Source organism: Agelaius phoeniceus, chromosome 5 (assembly GCF_051311805.1).
Source record: "Agelaius phoeniceus isolate bAgePho1 chromosome 5, bAgePho1.hap1, whole genome shotgun sequence".
Lineage (NCBI taxonomy): Eukaryota > Metazoa > Chordata > Aves > Passeriformes > Icteridae > Agelaius > Agelaius phoeniceus.
The window spans coordinates 72,730,450-72,754,389 of record NC_135269.1 but is presented as its reverse complement, the minus strand read 5'-3'; the positions used below and the strand labels follow the sequence as shown (position 1 = coordinate 72,754,389).

At 45.7% G+C, this 23,940-nt stretch overlaps 1 protein-coding gene across 2 annotated transcripts in view; it reads right to left on the bottom strand.

Moving 5' to 3' along the window:
• Positions 1–23,940, bottom strand: part of UBE2H (ubiquitin conjugating enzyme E2 H) — a 55,165-nt gene that overhangs the window by 18,775 nt on the left and 12,450 nt on the right. For both annotated transcript variants that reach the window (XM_054631116.2, XM_077179318.1), the window contains exons 2-3: positions 6,356–6,432; positions 5,739–5,813 (exon numbers count right to left, since the gene is read on the bottom strand). In XM_054631116.2, coding sequence (XP_054487091.1) covers positions 5,739–5,813; positions 6,356–6,432 — 152 coding nt within the window. The remainder of the gene's footprint in view (positions 1–5,738; positions 5,814–6,355; positions 6,433–23,940) is intronic.

Genomic DNA, 23,940 nt, shown 5'->3' with positions numbered 1-23,940 from the left:
ATTCCCAATCTCTAAAAATCAGAGATTTCCATAGGAAATTCCTTCCCTATTAATTATAATTATTACCCAGAGCTCAGGCAGGGTTAGGAATGGGAAAATTCTCATTTCCCTCATTCCCAGTCTCTAAAAATCAGAGATTTCCACAGGAAACTTCTTCCCTGCTAATTATAATTATTATCCAGAGCTCAAGCAGGGTTAGGAATGGGAGAATTCTCATTTCCATCCCTCCCAGTGCTCCCAGTCTCTAAAAATCAGAGATTTCCATAGGAAACTCCTTCCCTATTAACTATAATTATTTTCCAGAGCTCAAGCAGGGTTAGGAATGGCAGAATTCTCATTTCCATCACTCCCAGTGCTCCCAGTCCAGGTTTTTATCAGCCTTGCCCACAGCAGAGATAATCAGGATCCCCCAGGAGCCTTCCCCAGGCCTGGCTCTCCCAGATAAGCTGGGCTGGGGCAGCAAAAATGGGAAATAAAGGCAGAAACCCCTCCCCTGCAGCCTCCTGGGAGCTCTCCTGAGCTCCAGAACTTTCCCTGGAGCTGCCCAGCTTTTCCTGAGCATCCCAACTCTTGTGGCCAGCAAGAGGCAGATTCTTTTAGGGAGAAAAACAGGGGTTTTCAGAAAAATGGGGGTTTTCAGGAAAATGGGGGTTTTCAGAAAAATGGGGGGTTTTCAGGAAAAAATGGGGGTTTTCAGAAAAAAATGGGGGTTTTCAGAAAAAAATGGGGGTTTTCAGAAAAATGGGGTTTTCAGAAAAATGGGGGTTTTCAGAAGAATGGGGGTTTCAGAAAAATGGGGGGTTTCAGAAAAATGGGGGGTTTTCAGAAAAATGGGGTTTTCAGAAAAAATGGGGGTTTTCAGAAAAAAATGGGGGTTTTTAGAAAAATGGGGGTTTTCGGAAAAATGGGGGGTTTCAGAAAAATGGGGGTTTTCAGGAAAATGGGGGTTTCAGAAAAATGGGGGTTTCAGGAAAATGGGGGTTTTCCGAAAAATGGGGGTTTTCAGAAAAAAATGGGGGTTTTCAGGAAAATGGGGGTTTTCGGAAAAATGGGGGGTTTCAGAAAAATGGGGGTTTTCAGGAAAATGGGGGTTTCAGAAAAATGGGGGTTTCAGAAGAATGGGGGTTTTCAGAAAAATGGGGGTTTTCAGGAAAATGGGAGTTTTCAGAAAAATGGGGGTTTTCAGGAAAAAATGGGGGTTTTCAGGAAAATGGGGGTTTTCAGAAAAATGGGGGTTTCAGGAAAATGGGGTTTCAGGAAAACGGGGGTTTTTGGAAAAATGGGGGTTTTCAGGAAAATGGGGGTTTTCAGAAAAATGGGGGGTTTCAGAAAAATGGGGGTTTTCAGAAAAATGGGGGTTTCAGAAAAATGGGGGTTTTCAGAAAAATGGGGGTTTCAGACAAGCCTGAGGAGGGGTTTTTCAGGAAGAGGAAACTTTTGGGAAGGAAGAAAAGGATGAAGACTGTGGGAAGGAAATAAATGAGGTTTCAGCAAGAGCTCAAAGATCAAAAAAGGGTGTTTTCTACAAGAGGAAGATTTTGGGGAGGAAAAAAGCAGATTTTGCAGCAAGAGGCAGGTTTTGGGAAGGAAAAAATGAGGTTTCAGCAAGAGCTTGAGGGGGAAAAAAAAGGATTTTCTGCAAGAGGAAGATTTTTGGGAAGGAAAAAAGGAGACTTCAGCAAGATTTTGAGGAGAAAAAAGGGGTTTTTCTACAAGAGGAAGATTTTGGGAAGGGAAAATTGGATTTTCCAGCAAGAAGCATTTTTTGGGGAAGAAAAAAATGAGGTTTCAGCAAGATCTTGAGGAGGAAAAAGTGGTTTTTCAGCAACAGGAAGATTTTAGGAAGAAAAAAGGATTTTTTCAGCAAGAAGCAGTTTCTTGGTAAGAAAAAAAATGAGGTTTCAGCAAGAGCTTGAGGGGAAAAAAGGGATTTTCTGCAAGAGGAAGATTTTCTGGGAAGGAAAAAAAGGATTTTCCAGCAAGAAGAAGACTTTGGGAAGGAAAATATGAGGTTTCAGCAAGATCTTGAGGAGAAAAAAGGGGTTTTTCTACAAGAGGAAGATTTTAGGAAGGAAGAAAGGGATTTTTCAGCAAGAGGAAGATTTTGGGAAGGAAAAAAGGGGTTTTACACCAAGAAGCAGTTTTTGGGAAGAAAAATATGAGGTTTCAGCAAGATCTTGAGGAGAAAAAAGGGGTTTTTCTACACGAGGAAGATTTTGGAAAAGGAAAATGGGATTTTCCAGCAAGAGGAAGATTTTGGGAAGGAAAAAAGGGATTTTCCAGCAAGAGGCAGGTTTTTGGGAAGAAAAATATGAGATTTCAGCAAGATCTTGAGGAGAAAAAAGGGATTTTTCAGCAAGAGGAAGATTTTAGGAAGGAAAAAAAGGAGGCTTTAGCAAGAGGCATTTTTTAGGAAGAAAAGAAGGGTTTTCTGCCACTTGAACAGAGACTTTAGGGTGAGGGAAGCTCCTCATGAAGTCTGGGATGAACACAACAGATTGAAACAGGAGAGGGATGGAAAACGGAGAGAAAAGCAGCAGAATCAGCCCAAAAAGGGCCCAAAGATGTGAGCAGAAACTGCTCCCTGCACATGGGGCTGGCCTGGATCCCTGCAGTGTCCAAGCAGGCTGGACTGGGGCTGGAGCAGCCTGCGACACTGGGAGCGGCTGGGGCTGGGGTTACAGATCCCAAGCCATGATTCCAGGAGGTTTAAAATCCCATTCCATGGGGTTACAGATCCCATATCCCATTCCATGATTCCAGGAGGTTTAAAATCCCATTCCATGGGGTTACAGATCCCATATCCCATTCCATGATTCCAGGAGGTTTGAGATCCCATTCCAGGAGGTTTGAGATCCCATTCCATGAGGTTTAAGATCCCATATCCCATTCCATGATTCCATAAGGTTTAAGATCCCATTTCATGAGGTTTAAGATCCCAATCTATGATTCTATGAGGTTTTAAATCCTATTCCATGATTCCATGAGGTTTCAGATCCCATTCCATGAGGTTTAAAATCCCATTCCATGAGGTTTGAGATCCCATTCCATGAGGTTCAAGATCCCAATCCATTATTCTATAAGGTTTAAAATCCCATTCCATGATTCCACAAGGTTTAAGATCCCATTCCATGAGGTTTAAGATCCCAATCCATGATTCTATGAGGTTTAAGATCCCAATCCATTATTTTATGAGGTTTAAAATCCCATTCCATGATTCCCTAAGGTTTAAAATCCCATTCCATAAAGTTTAAGATCCCATTCCATGAGGTTTAAGATCCCATTCCATGAGGTTTAAGACCCCAATCCATTATTCTATGAGGTTTAAGACCCCATTCTATTATTCTATGAGGTTTCAGATCCCATTCCATGATTCTATGAGGTTTCAGATCCCTTTCCATGAGGTTTCAGATCCCCTTCCATGAGGTCTGAGATCCCCTTCCATGAGGTTTAAGACCCCAATCCATTATTCTATGAGGTTTAAGATCCCATTCCATGATTCCACAAGGTTTGAGATCCCATTCCATGAGGTTTCAGATCCCTTTCCATGAGGTTTCAGATCCCATTCCATGATGTTTCAGATCCCCTTCCATGGTTTCAGACTGCCCTGGGCTGCACTGGTTTGGGAAGGGGGGAAGGAGCAAGGGCCAAGGGCGGGCAGCAAACAGTGGGAATTCCCATGGGAATGTGCCTCTCCAAGAGGGATTTCCAGAGCTGGCTCAGGGGGAGGAAAAGGCTCCTCAGGGCTGCAGATTCCTGCGTTCTCTCCCTCAGAAATGTTTGAATGTTTGCACATTCCTGGGGTTCACAGAGGGTCTCAAACAACAAAAAATAAAATTAAAAAAAGGTGAAGGATGGTGCATGGACAGCAGCAGCCTCTCCCAAAAGGCACAATTCCCACTGGAGCAGAGGATTCCCCATCCCACAGAGCTCCCAAAAAACCCTGAGCCTGAGGGGGTATTTGAAGGAGGCAGCCAAAGGAGGATGATGAGGCTGGAAAGGCCTTCAGCCCCTGGAGACACCTGAGGTGGTTTCCTGCTCCCCAGGCACGGATCCAAGCTCAAACCATTTCCCAGTGGAATTCCCCATTGCTCCCCAAGGTGAAACAAGAAGATTTTTGGTGATCAATCCCTGCTTTTCAGTTCTCCCACATGTGCATTCCCTGCTCCAAGAGGATGGAGGCTGCAGAGCAACAACTTCCACCCACTTTTGGACAGAAACCCCCAAAAGTTGGGCTCACCCCAACACCAAGAACTGCGGTCTTTGCTCCCCCACTCCACAATAAGTGCAGTTAATTATTAAATTTTTAAATTTAATAAAATTAAATGTAATAAATAAATTCATTTATAAATTTATATAAAATTTAAATAAAAATAAATTCAATAAATTTAAATTTAATAAATTTTAAAATGTAATATTTAATAAAATTTTAAATTCAATAAATTTATTAAATTTAAATTTAATAAATTTAAATTTAATAAATTTTAAATTTAAATTTAATAAATTTAAATTTAATAAATTTTAAATTTAAATTTAATAAATTTAAATTTAATAAATTTTAAATTTAAATTTAATAAATTTAAATTTAATAAATTTTAAATTTAAATTTAATTTTTGTAATAATTAATTCCACAATAAGTGGAGTTAATGATTAAATTTTTAAATTTAATAAAATTAAATGTAATAAATAAGTAAATAAATTCATTTATAAATTTATAGAAAATTTAAATAAAAATAAATTTATTTAAATTTAAATTTAAAAAATTTTTAAATGCAATAATTTAATAAATTTTAGAATTTATTAAATTTATTAAATTTAAATTTAATTTTTTTAAATTTAAATTTAATTTTTGTAATAATTAATTCCACAATAAGTGGAGTTAATGATTAAATTTTTAAATTTAAAAAATTAAATTTAATAACTAACTAAATAAATTAATTTATAAATTTATATAAAATTTAAATTAAAATGCATTTAATAAATTGAAATTTAATAAATTTTAAAATGTAATAATTTTTTTAAATTTAAATTTAATTTTTGTAATAATTAATTCCACAATAAGTGAAGTTAATGATTAAATTTTTAAATTAATAAAATTAAATGTAATAAGTAAGTAAAAGTAAATTCATTTATAAATTTATAGAAAATTTAAATCAAAATAAAATTAATAAATTTTAAATTTAATAAATTTTAAAATGTAATAATTTAATAAATTTATTAAATTTTAAAAATAAATTTAATTTTTAAAATTTAAATTTAATTTTTTTAATGATTAATTCCACAATAAGTGGAGTTAATGATTAAATTTTTAAATTAATAAAATTAAATTTAATAAATAAATAAATTAATTTATAAATTTATATAAAATTTAAATAAAAATAAATTTAATAATTTTAAATTTAATAAATTTTAAAATGCAATAATGTAATAAATTTTAAAATTTGATAAATTTATTAATTTTTAAAAAAATTAAATTTAATTTTTAAATTTAAATTTAATTTTTTAAATAATTAATTCCACAATAAGTTGAGTTAATGACTAAAAAAACCCACATGGAACAGAGATTGAATTGATCAACACACAAATATGCAGCCAAATCCCACTCCCAGCTCCTCCTCCTTCCAAAGCCCAAAATTCCTCTTTTCTTGGGATCTGAAATCCCATAGAAGTCCTTGCATTACACCTGCAAACTGCAGGCCCCAAGCCCAGGATTTGGATGGAAATGAGTCTTTGTTACCTATAGACGGGGATTTGAAGGGGTATTTGTCAGGAAGGTCGACTCTAACTTTCCACACTCCACCTTCATAGGGTGCTGCAAGGGAGGAGAAGCAGGAGTTAGAGACTGCTCAGCTGAGAGAGGCCAAACAGAACCACAGCACCAGGGAAAACATCCCTGGAATGATCCACAATAATCCACAGCTCCCCTGGGAGGGAGATTCCAAAGCCCTTCCCTGCTCTGCCTCCCAGGGTTTGAGGAGATCCTGGAGAAGATCTCAGCACAAAGGCACCAGAGCCTGGTTCAAACCAGGCACTGAGGGACGATCTCCTCACCTTTGGAGAAGGGCTAAATGAAGGGGGGAAAGCCATTTGAATTGCAAACTCCATGGAAATTCCCACCAGTGACCCAGGCTTGGCCAGCTCTGGGAAAGCTCAGGGATGCTGCAGGAGTCTCCCAGAGCTCCAGGGATGGGGCCTATCCATGGCCGTGCTCCCAGCTGGATCCTGCCCACCCTCAGAATGTGGATTTCTCTCCATCCCACTCAGATCTGCTCATCTGTTCCCCTCTGGAATGGCATTTCCCTATTCCCCAGGCCAGTGGATTGCTTTTCTGGAAGGGCAGGGTCAGGAACTTACTTCCTTGTGGTCCATAAAACTTCACAACAAATTCGTTGAGTCCTCCTAGGATTGTGACTTCGTGTTTGCTCTCGATCCTGGTGCAGCAAGTCAAGGAAAAACATCCAATCCAGGAAACAAAAAACCCATTTACTCACACCCAAGGAATGCACCCAAAGCCCACTGACCCAAAGATTCAAATTATCCCAAGCCCCACACGGAATTTGAGCGTCCTGACACATCTGAGTGACCCCTGCCCCACAGTGATGCTGGCAAAGCCAATTCCCCACCCTCCCCTGCCCTGAGGAACCCTGGGATGAACCCTCAGGCTTTTCCATTTTCCATCCCCTCATGCACAGAGCAAGCTCAGATTTGGGAGAGCACTGGGACACGTTTGAAACAAACCCACTGCTCCAATGAATTCCATTTCCCCTCCCACAGCTCCCATGCAAATCCTGGCAGTCTCTGACTTGCAAGACCAAAAAACTCCTGAGTCTGGGGAGAAATGGGGTGAAAGAACAACAGGGAGAATCAAAGTGCTTTGGGAGGAAGGGAACAGAAAGGGAAAGGCAGGTGGGAAAAAAGGGAACAGAAAGGGAAAGGCAAGTGGGAAAGAGGGGAACACAAAGGGAAAAGCAAGTGGGAAAGAAGGGAATGGAAAGGGAAAGGCAAGTGGGGAAAAGGGAATAGAAAGGGAAAGGCAAGTGGGAAAGAGGGGAATGGAAAGGGAAAGGCAAGTGGGGAAAAGGGAATAGAAAGGGAAAGGCAAGTGGGAAAGAGGGGAATGGAAAGGGAAAGGCAAGTGGGGAAAAGGGAATGGAAAGGGAAAAGCAAGTGGGAAAGAAGGGATACAAAGGAAAAGGCAAGTGGGAAAGAAGGGAACAGAAAAGGGAAAGGCAAGTGGGGAAAAGGGAACAGAAAGGGAAAGGCAAGTGGGAAAGAGGGGAACACAAAGGGAAAGGCAAGTGGGGAAGAGGGGATTACAAAGGGAAAGGCAAGTGGGAAAGAGGGAATACAAAGGGAAAAGCAGGAAATCTTCATCCCAAGCCAGGCCCAGTTAAGACAATTAGTGGTGGTGTTTCAGCACTGAAGCTTGATAAGGAATTCTGCTGTAAATCAGGGTTAATGGATGGGGAATAATGTCCTCCAGCAATTGCCTTTCATCAGTGGCGTGGCTGAGAATTACAAGGGAAGCAGGAGCAAATCAAAGGTTTGTTCCCAGCTGAACTCTGGCTCTGCAGCACCGAGGCCGCTCCCATCTGAGGGAAGGGACAGGGAATATTTCATAAAAAGATCCTTCACAGCACAGCAGGGCTGGGCAGGAATGTTCCAGCTGTAGGGAAATGCAGATTCCCCCTTTTTCCCCTCCTTGGATGGAAAAGATGTTCTGCTTTCATGGCACCAAGTTTGCCCAGGATTGTAGGAATTCCACAGACCCTGATGACACCTGGGCACACACTGGAATGTTCCCAACCCACCAGGAATTCCCAAAACCCACCAGGAACAAAGAATTCCCAGCTCAGAGCCCTGAGTTTAAGTGACAACCTATGAAATGTGCTGGATGTCACCACGGGCTGGGTGAGGCTCTGCAGTTTTTGGGAGGAGATCCCAGTCCCATCCCTGGGGTTCCTCAGGATTTATTTATTGCAATCCCTCAAGTACAAGAACTCCCAGATTGGACAGACTTTATCCACAGAGTCAGCTCCAAAAGGGCTTGGACACAAGAACCTCCTTCCCCTCATTCTCACAGGGAGAGGGAAAAGTTTACAGCTGTTTGTTTGGCTCTGGAAGTTTCTGGGCCCAGCAGGAGCAGCTCTGCCCTAAAACTCCACAGCAAGGAATTTTACTTGCTGCACCCACCCAGGAGCAGCTCCCAAAGGGCAGCTGGGAACAGAAAAATGCCCTCAGTGCTGTGATTTTCCTGCTGAAATCCAAAGGAATCTCTGGAAAAGCAGCATCACCACTCCAGGTTTGGGGTGAGGAGCCTCCCAAGGAAGGGTCGTGGCTGAGGGACATTTGTCACCAGATTGCTTCATGGCACTCAAACTTTAAAACTTCCTGTTGTGGTACTGATTCCTTAGGAAATGTATCCCTGGATGACCATTCCAGGTTCCCAAAGTCCTACACAGCTCCACTGTGTGCAATGATGGCCCAGGAAATGTTTAATTGTCTGGATTTTCACGCTCACAGAAGCTTCATGGATCAGATTAAGCACAAATGGTTTTACTTTGGACTAAATCAAGTCCTGCTTAATAAAAAGCAGCTCTCCCAGGCTGATCCTGAGCAGCTCCAGCCTGGATGCTCCTCAGCCCCCTGAGTTAATGCCAACTGTAAATTCAAACTGAGTTTCCCACACTCGGACTCGATCCTGGTGTTGCCAAATTCAAAAAATATTCATGAGCCACACAGGGCCATAGCTGAATATTGTCCTTGTTGTGGCAAAGTCCTAAAATTCCTATCGAAAAATCAGTGAGTGAATTAAGGTCATGAAAGGGAGAAATATTGGGGTGAAAGGTTTGGGAACAACCACGTTGTTTATCAACAGGAGACCAGAAATTCTTCCCTGTGAGGGCAGCGAGACCCTGGCACAGGTGCCCAGAGCAGCTGGGGCTGCCCCTGCATCCCTGCAGTGCCCAAGGCCAGGCTGGAGCAGCCTGGGACAGGGGAAGGTGTCCCTGCCCATGGTTTGGGTTGGAATCTCTAAGGTCCCTTCCCACCCAAACCATTCCCTGAGTCTGTAAGTGAGGACAGACTGAAAATGAAGTGGATTTCAGCCACAAAGCCCTTGGATCAACACAGGGGAAACCTCTGGCAGTGCATCAGCAGAAATGAAGCTGGGAAAGGCCTCCTTCCTTGAAATGAGGTGAATTCCAGTCACTAACACAGCTGGGGTGAACCACCTGCCCTTGCCCTCCTCCACCGAGGAAAAGATGCCCAGGAAAGTGAAATCTTGGAATGCCACCAACAGAAGAGCTGAGAGCACTCCTGGGAGAGCTGCATGGAGCTGGTGCAGAGAACACTCCCACCCTGCAAGCCTTCTCCATCTCCAGAAAGTCCTCAGGAAAGGGCACAGTTACTGCAGGAGCTGGGACATCCAGGAATGTGAGGCAGATAATCCCACAACTGCTCTGTCCCAGCAGCACAGGGGAGCAGCAGAAGGGACTGGACACCTCTGGAGCAGTGTCCAGGCCCCATTCCCACAGAAAGCTCCACCATCACTCCTGGGGATGGATCTGGCAGCGAATCCAGGCTCTGTTCTCTCAGCTCACGCTGAATTTTTTCCGAAAGGCGAAAACCTCACAGCCCAATCCCAGATGGATTCTGTCCCAAACACGCCAGGAATTAATCAGCAGGAATTAATCAGCAGGAATTATTAATCAGCAGGCTCCCATCCAGGCCTGCTGGAGACCCACAGTCCTGAAGGAACCCAGCTGGGGGATGTCCTCTCCTGCATCCACGCTCTGCTGATGGATCCTGCAGTGATTCCAAGGAACTCCGGGAATGAGAAATGCTCCAGGTCTTCAGCAAAGTGAGCACAGCTCCAGGAAACAACAGGAAAGGAGCACCAAGAACTTGGAGAAAGATTCCCACAAAATTAAGGTGATCTCCAGAAGTTTCTGCTGGGATTGCTGCATTTGTGTCCAGAATTGCCAGCCACCCCTCTCACTGGATACTGCTGAGCATCCCTGCAGAAAGCCCCCAGCTACTCAACCACACATCCAGCATTTTTTGGGAAGACCATTCTGGAAGAACATTTTCTGGACCTTTTAGTCTACCCTGTCCAGGCCAATCTCTCTGCACCCACATTCTCTCTCAGCACACTTTTTGCCACTCAAATTTACAAAACCCCAAGCAATTAATGAATAAAGACTTGAAACATTCCTGATTCCAGGGGTTCACCCTGCAAGGAGCCCTTGTTCCCACAGCAGGACACAGAGCCAAGCTCACAGCTACAAACCCAGCCTGTAACACATCCCACGCCCTAAAATCTTTAAAAACCATCACCCAAATCCCTCCCAAGGCTCTTGGCCTTGCTGCTTTTATCTCCTCATCACCTCAGGATGCCAACTGGACCTGGTGCCAAAAAAAAGCCAGAGGAAAAGTCAAGGGAAAAGAGAAAAATCTGGACACGAGTCAGATCTCTGAGTTCAAAAGCCACAGAAATGAGAAATGAGTCCTGAGGAGCTGAAGATAAATCATCTTAGTCCCAGGATGATGAAGAGAATTTTACACCAGCAAACACTGGAATATTGAGATGATGCTATGGAAGCTTGTTTTCAAATATCAGCTGGGAAGGGCTGCTAGGAAGGAGCCAAGGGAATTTTACAGACTCCCCATGCAGGGCCTGAAACATGCCAGGAGCTCCAAGGAGGACAGAGATGTGGATTTGTATAACAGGAACAGCCCAAACTCCCTGGGACAGTGTGACAGGAACAGCCCAAACTCCCTGGGGCAGGAACAGCCCAAACTCCCTGGGACAATGTGACAGGAACAGCCCAAACCCCCTGGGACAGGAACAACCCAAACTCCCTGGGACAGTGTGACAGGAACAGCCCAAACTCCCTGTGACAGCAACAGCCCAAACTCCTTGGGACAGAACAGCCCAAACTCCATGGGACAGCAACAGCCCAAACTCCCTGGGACAGGAACAGCCCAAACTCCATGGGACAGGAACAGCCCAAACTCCCTGGGACAGGAACAGCCCAGACTCCCTGTGACAGAACAGCCCAGACTCCCTGGGACAGAACAGCCCAAACTCCCTGTGACAATGTGACAGAAACAGCCCTGTCCCTGGGACACTGTGACAGGAACAGCCCAAACTCCCTGTGACAATGTGACAGAAACAGCCCTGTCCCTGGGACACTGTGACAGGAACAGCCCAAACTCCCTGGGACAATGTGACAGGAACAGCCCTGCCCCTGTGACAATGTGACAGGAACAGTCCAGCTCCCTGTGACAGGAACAGCTCAAACTCCCTGGGACAGAACAGCCTTGTCCCTGTGACAGTGTGACAGGAACAGTCCTGTCCCTGGGACAGGAACAGCCCAAACTCCCTGTGACAATGTGACAGGAACAGCCCAAACTCCCTGTGACAATGTGACAGGAACAGCCCAAAGTCCCTGCAGGAATCAAGGCTCTGCTTTCAGGGCTGAACTCATTGAGCAAACTGAAACAGTTTCCTCAGTCAGAATAAAAAGCAATTTAAAACATTTTGGGTTTTCTACATCAGGACTAAATCCCCCCAAAAACCTTTCAAATCTGGACTGGCAGGACCTGTCCAGCAGTCAGGAAAAAGTGGCCACTGTGGATTTGCCTGTTCCAGGGTCAAATTCCCATTTCCTCATCCTCATGCAGGGCCACCCAGCACTGCAGGGCTGCATTTCCCCTGCAGCAATAAAATAAAATAAAAATTGGTTAGGATTTGACTTCACAGCCAGACCTGCCCAAATCCCAGCTGAACATCATGGCCCACAGATGGTCTGGCTGCTCACAGGGTGGAGTGGCTTTTTCCTGGCAAACATTTCACTCAAAAAGAAAAAAAAAAAAACAACTCTCATTAAGTTTCTTTAAAATTAACATTAGGTCCAAGCTTGGGAAAATGAGTTTCCCAGCTAAAAATATTCAGCAAGCAACACAAATGGCAAAGAGGAGCAGAAAGTCGGAATATTCTGTAGAAAAATAAAGTTGTGGGTTTATCTGGGGGTTACAACTGAAGGGAGAAATGGGTTGAGGGTCCTGATGAGGAATTAGGAATTTTTAAGGATCTCTGTGATGACAGAGATTTTATATTTCTATTTATATATACACTAGATATTATTTCTATATTTTATTTTATATATTTATATATTTTATACTTTTATCCATGTTTTCCCCAACTCCCTGCCATTACTCACGTTTCATTTCCCTCCTCCAGCCCTGCAGGGCACCAAAAAATGGACTTTTAGAAGTCAAAAAGGTTAGAAAGGCCACAAAAAAGCTGTGGTTTCTTGGAGCAGCAAGAGGTGGATTTTAGCCCCTGATTTGTTGCAAACTTCATGAGAACTCCAGGCTAAAATTATTCCCAAAATATTTATCCCTATTTTATATATTTTTATATATTATTATATTTTAAATATTTATTTTATATTTTATATCATATATTATCTATATATCTATTTTTATTATAATTATATCTTTTTATACTATATATTTATATTTAATATATTTTATTACATTTATATATACTATATATTATTTAGATATTTTATTTTATATATTTATATACTTTATGTATTTATTTTATATAATTTTTATATATTATTTGTATATTTATATTTCTTTATATATTTATAGTTATATATTTTACATAATATATCTTTATCTTTATTTACTATTTATATTTATATGAAATATATATTATTTGTACATTTTATTTTATATATTTATATTTATATATATATATTTATCCCTATTTTCCCTTTATCCCTGTTTGCCCCAACTCCCTGCCCTTACTCACATTTCATTTCCCTCCTCCAGCCCTGCAGGGCACCAAAAAAAGGACTTTAGAAGTCAAAAAGGTTAGAAAGGCCACAAAACAGCTGTGGTTTCTTGGAGCAGCAAGAGGTGGATTTTAGCACCTGATTTGTTGCAAACTTCATGAGAACTCCAGGCTAAAATTATTCCCTTATTAAAATCCATGGGTTTCCCTCAAGCCAGGAACTCTCAGTGCCAAGGGCACCCTCAGAGTTTCTGCCTTTAAGCAAAGAGGTTTCCCAGCACCGAGCCCAGCTCTGTTATTTGCCAAGGATGTTCTACTGAGCAGTTCCTGGGGTTTTATCCTCACATTCCTGGGGCAAATCCCAACTTTCCTTCCTCTGGATTCTCCCTCGACTCTGCCCTGATGAGATCCCAGCTGGATCCAGCTCTGGAGTCACCAGCAGGACCTGGAGCTGGACCAGAGGAGAGCAGGGAGCTGCTCCAAGGGCTCCCCTCTGCCCTGGCAGAGCTGGGAATGCTCCCCTGGAGAAGGGAGGGATCCAGGGAGAGCTTCCAGCACATTGCAGGGGCTCCAGGAGAGCTGCAGAGGGGCTGGGGCCAAGGCCTGCAGGGACAGCACCCAGGGAATGGCTCCCAGTGCCAGAGGGCAGCCAGGGATGGGATCTTGGCAATGAGGAATTCCTGGCTGGGCTGGGATTGCCAGAGCAGCTGGGGCTGCCCCTGCATCCCTGCAATGTCCAAGGAAGGATTGGAGCAGCCTGGGATGCTGGGATTGCAATGGGATGGGGTTGGAGGTCCCTTCCCACCCAAATCATTCTGGGATTTGGGACACTCAGAATCCATCCCGAGGGATTTTTATGGAAGTTGGGGATGGAAAAGGGAAGGGAGACCCTTCCTGGAGTCCTGAGATTCCCAGTGAAGCCCCCGGATCCCAAAATCCCTTCCTAGAGAGGAGTCGGGGTGGGGATGGATCCAATCCCAGGCTGGGAGAGCTGGGAATGGAGGGAATTCCCTGGAGAGGGAGACTGGGCTGGGATTTTGGGAAGGGATTCCCAGAGCAGCTGGGGCTGCCCCTGATCCCTGCAATGTCCAAGGTTGGACCCTGGGGCTGGAGCTGCCTGGGACAGGGGGAGCTGTCCCTGCCCAGGATCTTTGAAGGTCCCTTCCAATCCACACCATTCTGGGATTCCATGGGCCTGAACTGGACTTTTGCAGGAACCCCTACCCAGCTCTGAAAGCCACAAAACTGATTTTAATCCTACAGAATACACAAAAAGGACAGCAAAGCTCAGAGGCCTGGAAAGCTCAGAGGACAAAGAGCTTTCCCTTGGCTCTCCTGCTCCCTGGGCCAAGTGAAGCAGGGACACCCCAGCACAGAGGGGTTCACTCCCTGTAAGACAACACCAGCTCTGCCTGCTGCCAAAAACGCCCTGGAAGGGCAGGAATTGGGAATTAATAACTGAGCAGCAACCTGTGCCTGGCTGCTGAGCTTTCATTTTACTGCACACAAGAGTTTCCTTGTTGGAAATGCACTGGCCACCTCTCCACCAGGTTTCACCTGCCTGAAGGAAGAAATCACACACACACAAAAAAAAGAATCCTTCAATTATTCCACAGGCATCCCTCCCAATTTCACATAAGGATGGCAGATTTCATTTTACTGCACACAAGTTTCCTTGTTGGAAATGCAGCTTTGCTGTGAAGAAAGCCCTTCCTGGCCACCTCTCCACCAGGTTTTACCTGCCTGAGGGAAGAAATCACACACACAAAAAAAGAATTCTTCAATTATTCCACAGGCATCCCTCCCAATTTCACATAAGGATGGCAGATTCCCCCCAGACAAAGCCCTTGGTCACCAGTGACCCCATCAACTTTCCTGGGAAGCAAAAGGCACCTTCTAGATGAAAGCAGGGATTTGGGGAGAAGAAAATACTGTTCCAGCAAAGCCTCCAGCCTGCCCTGCTTGCTTTGGAGCTCCTGGTGATTTACATCTGGCTCATTTCCACCAGCTTTGTGCCAAGAAGCCGGAGTAATAAAGAGAAGGTAGAAGGAAAAGTCAGCTTTTCCCTGGAGACACTCTGCAGCCGAGCTGGCTGCTCTGAGGCAGCACAAACCAAGTCAGCATTTTCCTCCAAAGCTGCTTTTCCTTCCCCAGAAGCACCACAGAACACGAGGTGCATCCCATTCCACCCTGGATGGAGCTGCACTGCCCTTCCCCTGCAGAAATAAATCCATTTACTGCCCTCCCCAGCCCTCTGCTGCTCCCTTAAAGTTACAACTGGAAAAAAAAGGAAAGCAGGTACAGATTGGGTCTTTTATCCATGAGGGGAAAGGAGCTGGGCAGGGGCTGAGCCTGGAGCAAAGGAGGCTCAGGGGGCCCTGGTGGCTCTGCACAAGTCCCTGCCAGGAGGGGATGTTGATCTTCTTAGTTTTTGTAGGGATGGGGTAATTGAGAGGTGTTTCACAAGATTTTATTCTATCATCAAATCTCGATAAATAGTAAAACTATTTCTTGAGATTGATAATAGAATTATTACTATTATTACTATAATAAATAGTATTTACATGTAATATATCTAATATGGATAAATACATATTATATATATTGTATGTATAAATTAATATGTATATAATGTATGAATATATATGTATATAATGTATGTATAAATAAATATATAATGTATGTATAAAATAATATATATAATACATATATAATATGTATAATAAATAGTATTTATATTCTATTATAGAATATTACTATTTATTTAGTTTTACTATTTATTATAGTAATAATATAATAATAATTACTATAATAAATAGTAAAACGAAATAAATAGTAATATTCTAATTCTCTAAAATATCTAATATTTTTACACAACCCTATTTTAAAACTTCTCTCAACAACATCATCTCTATTCTATAACCTTCCTAAATCAACACACCTTATTTCAGTATCTATATACAAATATACCAAACTATATACACTTTCTAACAAATTGTACAAATCCTTTACAAATCCATTCCCCACAAGGAGACAGCCAGGGGGTCGGGCTGTGCTCCAGGGAACAGAGACAGGAGCAGAGGGAATGGCCTCAGGCTGGGCCAGGGCAGGGGCAGGATGGGGATTTTAGGGAAAATTCCTTCCTGGAACAGTGGTCGGGCACTGGAAATGCCCAGGGAGGTTTGGAGGGATTTCCCTGGGGATGTGGCACCTGGGGACGTGGTGGCCTTGGCAGTGCTGGCAATGGTGGGACTGGATGGGTTCAGAGGCCTTTCCCAACTAAACTGATTCCATGACCCTGTAATTTTATGTTCTTGCATTAAAGAAATCAGCTTGGGATGGGCCAATGCTGAACCGCAGTGAGGGCACCAGGAACCCCCTCCCTCCATCCCATAAACGGATCACAAACCCTTTAGACCCTGACCTCCACCCTCCTGGCAGGGAGAAGCCTCGGCCAAGGAGAGGAGAAGCTGGCACAGGAATTTCAAGGGGGTTGGATTTGAGGGAAGGGAGCTGCACTGGAGCTGCTGGGATCAATGAAGCTGAAGGGATGTCCCTGGGTGTGACCACAGTGACAGAGCCACCGCCACAAGCAGGAGATTTCCTTCCAACAGGGGTCCGAGAGGGACAATTAACACCTAATTAGAGGCAACTGTCAATGAGCAAACTCCTTACAGGGACCCTACAGGGAGGATTTCTCTGGGATAAGTGGGGAGGCAAAACCATCCCCAGGATTCCACTGTGACCCGAGACTTTCCCAGGGAAGTCCCTGAGAGCTGGGAATAATCAGGAACCAGAAGAGCCCCCAGTCCCAGTGTCAGAGCTGGCTCCAGGAGCACCGAGGATGGAACTGGAGCCCTGCTGGTGGCCACACTCGTGTCCCCAAGCTGAGGCACCAGATCTGAGCTTGCACCACTGCAGGCTCCCACCCAGAGGAGTGGTTTCCATGGAGATGGGACACACCGGTGGAACGCAGTGGTTTGGGTACAAATCATCAACTTCTCAAACAGCCAGAAATTTCAAGTGTGCTTTCAGAGAAATCTCAGAGGGGGAAAATACAACCTTTGCTTTTTTCCAGGTGTGCTGGCAAAGGTTCATTTCCTCTGTGGGGTGACTCAGGAAGTGCTGAACCTCTTGTGAAAGAGAAGCCCTGGTTGTGAAACCACAGGACTGAGTGTGACCCCAAACCTGTGCTAGACCTGACACCAAGCCCAAGAGCTGAGTTTATTTTGGGGCTGGGCCTCATCATGTGATTTACAAGAATGCAGCAGGTCTGTCAAGAGCAGATTGCTTTGACATAGTCAAATATTTCTCTAATTTAGTCTTCACAGGAAAAAAAAAATATTTTAAGATGTGGCCTTTTCCCTCCAGGGGAGTTTGGGTTAGGTTTTTGCAGATTTTAGTGAAATGCTTTTTCACTTGCAGAAAGCTCCCCAGTCATTCAGAAAGTGCCTCAAAGCACCTCAGCAACGGTGACATGAAGCCCCCAAGGGACAAACATCCATCTCCTCCTGCTGGAAAACCCTTGGGAGGAGATGTTTGCACTCAGAGCAGATGCAGAGGAGGCCAAGAGCTGAGCTTTGGCAAGGGCTTATTCAGGGGAAAAAAAACAATCTAGAATTATGTCAAGGTCTTGATTTTAAACAAGATAAAAGAGTTTTGTGGCAGGAAGGAGAAAGTGTCAAAGGAAATATTTTAAGCTTAAAATAAATGAAGCTTAAATTTAGCTTTGGCATGGAGCAGGTCCAGTTCTGGAGGCAGACTGCACATCCTCTCTGCTGCCCACTGCCAGGACCTTCCCTTGCCTGCCAAAGATGCTGAATGGACCACAGGACTGAGGGAGAGGACGCTGATCCTCAGCTCCACCTGCAGCCTGACACTGACTGAGGGCAGAGGGAACTGAGAACTGCTTTAGCAAACCCTCCATGCTGGGGTGCTCCAGGAAAAACCAGGCCTGGAGAGGCTTCCCAGGACCAAACTGAACCCCGAGCTCTGAAACATCACAAAGAGAGGAAACCCCTCCAAAGTCCTGCTCAGGACCCTGACAGGATCCCTGCAGGGCCTGGAGCAGAACCCAGTGGGAGTTTTGCTGTCCTGCTCCCCAAGGCTCTCCAGCACCAGGGAGAACTGAGTTCTCTCCATGTGCATTTCCTGATCCCACTCACACCAAGGTTTTAACCCATGGTTTTCAGAGCTGAGACAGCACCAACTGCTTGGAATCCAGCCTGGCCAAGCTGGGCTTGCACTCTAAACCAGGCTCAGAGCCCACAGAAATGGACAGTGCCACTGAAAATGAGGCAGCTCTGTGCTCACAAAGCTGCTTCAACCTTAATTCCCCAAGAATTGGCTCCCAGCAGGAACTGCCTCCCACCCAGGTGTTTCCTGCTCCAACCACCACAGCAATAAGGTCTCCCAAAGATATTTTGGGGGTGTTTTGTCCCCTGCTCTCACAGAACCAGAAAATTTGGGTGGGAAGGGATCTCAAACCCCTGCAGTGCCACCCCTGCCATGGCAGGGACACCTCCCACTGTCCCAGGCTGCTCCAGCCCCAATGTCCAACCTGGCCTTAAATAATTCCAGGGATCCAGGGCCAGCCCCAGCCAACCTGTGCCAAGGTTTCAGCACCCTCACAGGGAAGAATTTCTTCCTAAGATTTAATCTCAACTTATCCTCTGCAGTTTTAGGCCATTCCCCAGTTGTTTGTTCCAGAATTCTTTGCTACTTGAGCCAGAAGCTCCAGCAGTTCTGAGCCTTCCTGGTTCTTGTCTGCCAATCCTCAAAGAAAAGAGCTTTAAAACAAATCTCCAAACTCACTGGGATTTCTCCAGCACAGGTGGAGGGAATAAAAACCAACTGAATGTGGAAATTAAGCTTGAGATTAGAGCAATTCCTCTAACCTAAAGCAACACAGAGGAAAACCTTGCTTTGCCTTCAGTGCAGATTTGCCAGCACCCAAGCTGAAGGAATCCACCAGGTGGATTTTTCAGGGGGGATCATTCCTGAGGCACCTGGGGGGTTTTGTTCCATTCAAGACACTGTTAAAAATACACTTTTTTTGCAAGAACAAGTGAAATTCTGCTCTTGTGATTCCCAGATGCAGCAGCAGAGGAGGCACAGAGCAGCTCACAAACAGTGGGAAATCAGGATGAACATCAAGCCTGTGGAAGTGGCTTGCACCCCAAATTCTTCCTTAAGTGCTGAGGCAGCACCCACGCCTTGGAAAGGCTCATGTGAAACCCATCTGCAGCCCTGGTCAGGATCCTGCTCCTTTGGTTAGGGTTATGTTTCCAACAGCTCTCCATGGGCTGCCAGGAACACAATCCTGGGGGATTTTTCCTTCCCTGCTCCCCAAGCACCCCCAAACTCCATTTTCCTTGGTGAATCTCCACCAAGGGTTGTTTTGCAGAGCTCCTCCCAGTCCCACATGGAAATATTCTGGAGCTGGGGGCCTGAGGGTGCTGTGCCTTTTACAGATCCCTCCCAAACCCCAGAGGATGGGATTTGCTCCCTTCTTTCCCTGCCAGAACTTCCAGAGGGATCACATTTGCTTCCCCCCTCCTTGGCTTTGTTCAAAGCGTTTCAAAGGAGCAGCTCAGGCAGGATTTACACACAATTTCCTTGGGTTTTTAGCACGAATTCCAAACCTGACTCACAGACCTGGTGAAGTTACAACAACCACAACTTCCCTTTTTCTCTCTCACACGAAAGCAGAAAAAGCCCAAGTGATTTAGGAGCAAGCACCCTGGTTACACCCAGCTGAAGTTTATCAAGTTTTCCTTCTTTCCAGGTCACCTGCCACATAAAACCACCACAAAGCCACCCAGCAGGAAACTGCAGCCCAGTGCTGCCACAGGAAAAGGTGCAGGAGCTTCCTGCGTGCCAGGGGTTTATCCAGAAATCCCTGCAGCAATCCAAGGTGCCACTGTCACAGCTATTAACCCAATTATCCTCTTCATCCTCGCCGTGGAATGAGGGCAATGGGGCACTGTGGCTTCCCCAGTGCATCCCATAAACACATCCAGCGCCCCAGGGCTGCCTGGGGACAGCCAGGCTGCACAAGTGGCTTTGTCCCTCCTTTCTGTCCAGGGCATGTGGCCACTTCTATTTAAAGAGTTCATTAATAAATCTGAGTTCATCACTCAGAGCTTTCTGCCAAGTCAGGTGGATTCCACTGCTGGATCAGCCCTGAGAAAATACAAATACACAATTTCCAAGGTTGGGCCAGTACAAGGAGTTCCCATCAAGCCATTAACTCTGGAACCACAGGCTGCTTTGGCTTGGAATGGACCTTCAAACCAGCCAGTTCCACCTGCAGGGACACCTTCCACTACTCCAGGCTGCTCCAAGTTCAACCCAGCCTGGCCAGCTCTGCTTAGAACGTAAATTAAAGACGGGTACTGGGGCACTTAATCACCAAACCACCTGCAAAAAGTTCATTTAATCACCAAACCACCTGCAAAAAGTTCATTCATGAGCCCAGGAAGTTCAGGAAATCAGGCTGGTGCTTCCTTTAATCCCAGCAATTCCTCCTGATCCAGCTCTGCTCACAAAAAGCCATTTTCAGGCTGGAGCTTCCGAGGGGTTTTTGGCCTTTCCCAAGGGATTCCTTGGGAAAGGACACAGGATTTTCCTGCAAGCTGAAGGTCTAAAGACACATTGTGCTTGAGAGCCAGGCTGGGTGAACAATGACCCCGCAGGAGCAGCCAAAGGCAGCGGCCAAGGAGGGAGCAGCACAGCCTGGCAGCTCTGGGTGCTCATGGCTGAGCTGAGCTGGCCAGCAGCACAAACCCACAGCCAGGGCTGGAGGCTGCCCAGGCCCCAGCACAGCTGCCATGGCAAACACCTATTTGTAATTAATTTTTATGGTTTGCAGGCTTTGGAGATCCTCCTGCCTCAGCAGCTGCACCAGAAGGAGAAGGAAGAGGCCCAGGCTGTGTTCAAGCACTGGGGATTCCTCTGATTATGGGAAGCCTCTGATGATAGCAAGGCAGGGATTAAAATCATGGAATGGTTTGGGTGGGAAGGGATTTTAAAAATCACCCAACATCTACCCCCTGCCATGGCAGGGACACCTTCCACCATCCCAGGCTGCTTCAAAGCCCACCCAGCCTGGCCAGGGATGCAGCTGCTCTGGGAATTCCCTCTCAATACCTGACCTGCAACTCCCCTCTCCCAGTTTATGGCATTCCCCCTCATCCTGTCCCTCCAGGCCATTCCAAATCCCTCTCCCTCCTTTTATAACCTCCCTTAAAGCACTGGAAGGGTTCATTAAAGCCACTTTGGCACAGGTGACACCAGCACAACCAGAGGAAAGGACAAAGGGAATTTTTTTGTAACAGCAGCAGCAGAGGGTGTTGGTGGAGCACAGAACACAAAGTCCTGGTCACTGTGGCCAAGATTCCTCCCAAACAACCTCCAGGATGGGGAGTGGGAGGGCTGAGAAGGACTGGGATGTTCCCCTGGGAGAGTCTGGAAGGTGCTGTCACTGCTGGAAGCTCTGGGAAGTGAATTCCCCCCCCAGAAGCACCAAACCCACCTGGAGAGGGAAAGCAGGACACAGGGGAGAGTTTGCATCTGCTGGGATCAGGAGCAGCTCATCCTCACTGCTGATCCAGACCCTGCTCCAGCACAGCTGCTCAGGCTCCATTATCCCAGCCCTCCCAAGTCAGAGCCCAGGGGAGGGTCACCACTCAGCCATCCCTGCTTCTATGTCCTTCTATTTCACAGAGCTGCAGGAAGGAAAACTCACCTGGAGCTTTCCCCACAGGAATAACAGCACCTGGGGTTTGTCGTGTGGATCAGGAAGAAAAAATACCAGCAGGCAGTTTAAAATGGAAGCTGAGCTTTGGGTTCAGGCCTGGAATACACCCCACACTCTCAGGACACTGCCATGCCCAGCTTTTGGGCTGTGTTTGGGTCTCTGAAGGCAGAGCTTTCTCATAATTAGTTAAATTCAGCTGAAACTGAAGATTCCTTGACATCCTCTCTTTGAAGCACCATTATAGGAGAGACAAAGCAGCACCACTGCAACTGCACTAAAAACTAATTAACAGTTCAGTCGTTAGCAGGTGCAGCTGCCTGGAAAGTGGGATTTTGTCACAAGTTTGAAGTGTCTCCTCCTTCAGAGAGGAGCTGATAAAAACCCCCCGAGCTTTCCCCAGCACAGAACAAAAAGCCTGGAGCCGACCTCTGCCAGATGCTCTGAATTCCAGGTGACCCCCGGCAGAGGCAGGCAGCCTTTCAAAGGCACACATTTACCACAGCCTGCTCCAAGAAATCAGAATGAAGCAGCCTTGACACACTTGAAGCCATTTGGAGGACAATATTACTAATGCACAAATAAAAAAATCCCAATTAAGCAGCGTGCTGCTGCTGCACAGAACCAGGATGCTGCAACAACCAAGGAAGTTCAAATAAAGACAGCTTGGAATTCCAGAAGCAGCACACTGCTCCCAGCAATTTTCCCTTGTGCTGCCACAGTGACTGATTTTCCTCCCCTTTACTCATCTCTGCCATGTGACAATGTTAGCAGAGATGTGGGGCTTGGAGGAAAGAAAAAAAAACAAATCAAAACAAAAAAAAAGAAGTGGGAACATTCCTTCCTTGAGATAAATGTACAGGGTAATGAGAGAAGTGGTTTTCTCCCTTTCCCACCCTAAACCTACACAAATCTCCAGCAGCAAGCAGAGCTCAGCAAGGCACAGTTTTTTGGGATATGGAGCTGCTCCATACACAGAAATGGGCCAGGATTCTCCTCTTGGCCACGCTGGCAGCCCTGGATGGGACTCAACCCCTGGTCCATGCAGAATCTCCATGTCCTGTTACTCCTCCCTGCAATTCCACCTCCAATTCCTCCTCCAGGAGCTTCCCAAGCCAAGCTCAGATTGTCCCTGCCCAGTGGGATTAAAACCCCAGGGATTTCAGCAGAGGCACAGCCCAGAAGCAGGGATGGGGCAGGAACTGGGATCCAAAACCTCCCTCTTCTGGCTCACGGGCTAAATTTAGCCCAGTCTGGTAATGACCTAAAAAGCAGCTGATGTGGGTTTGTGTGACGCCTGTGGCAGCTCCAGCCACTTCCTGAGAGAGGGATGGGCACGTGGCAAAGCCCTGCTGCCTCCTGGGTGCTCCAGGAGACCCAAATGGGAGTGTGGGCAATGCTTCACACCTGCACCCCAAGGATCTGCTGCCTCCTGGGTGCTCCAGGAGACCCAAATGGGAATGTGGGCAATGCTTCACACCTGCACCCCAAGGATCTGCTGGGTGCTCCAGGAGACCCAAAATGCCAAATGTGGGCAATGCTTCACCCCTGCACCCCAAGGATCTGCTGGGTGCTCCAGGAGACCCAAATGGGAAATGTGGGCAATACTTCACCCCTGCACCCCAAGGATCTGCTGGGTGCTCGAGGAGACCCAAAATACCAAATGTGGGCAATGCTTCACACCTGCACCCCAAGGATCTGCTGGGTGCTCGAGGAGACCCAAAATGCCAAATGTGGGCAATGCTTCACACCTGCACCCCAAGGATCTGCTGGGTGCTCCAGGAGACCCAACCAATGCTTCACACCTGCACTCCAAGGATCTGCCTGAGCCAAGTGGTTCCTGCTCCTGATCCATTCCATATCCTCACAGGATTAGGGGAAATTCCCCTTTCAGGGTTTTTTTTTGCTGTTTGAAGCACCTTGTAAAAGAATATCAAAGCTTTCAGCATCACAGCCCCATCCAGCTTTTCCTGGGATAAAACAAAATCTGCAGAGGATTATGGAGTTCACCCATCCCAGGCTTCACCTCTGGAGCTTTCCAAGTCTGGAGCAAACTGGCAAGAGAAACTCACACACAGAATACCCTGAAATGCCTTAATGGCACTGAACTTGGGGTGGCACCAGAGAAACCTGTGACTCTGGAAGCCACCAAGAGCCACAGAGGACAATTTAAAGGATTCGGTGGCTATTGAGCTGAAAAAAACCTCCAAAACTCTTTAAAAAACCCCATTAATGCATCTCAAAACTCTTTAAAAACCCCATTAATGCATCTCCTGAGCCTGCAGAATCCTGCACAGCCACACTCAGCAGGAAGCCCCTGCAAAACTTTGAAGCCCAAAAAGAAACAAACTTCAGCAAACTCAATTTTTA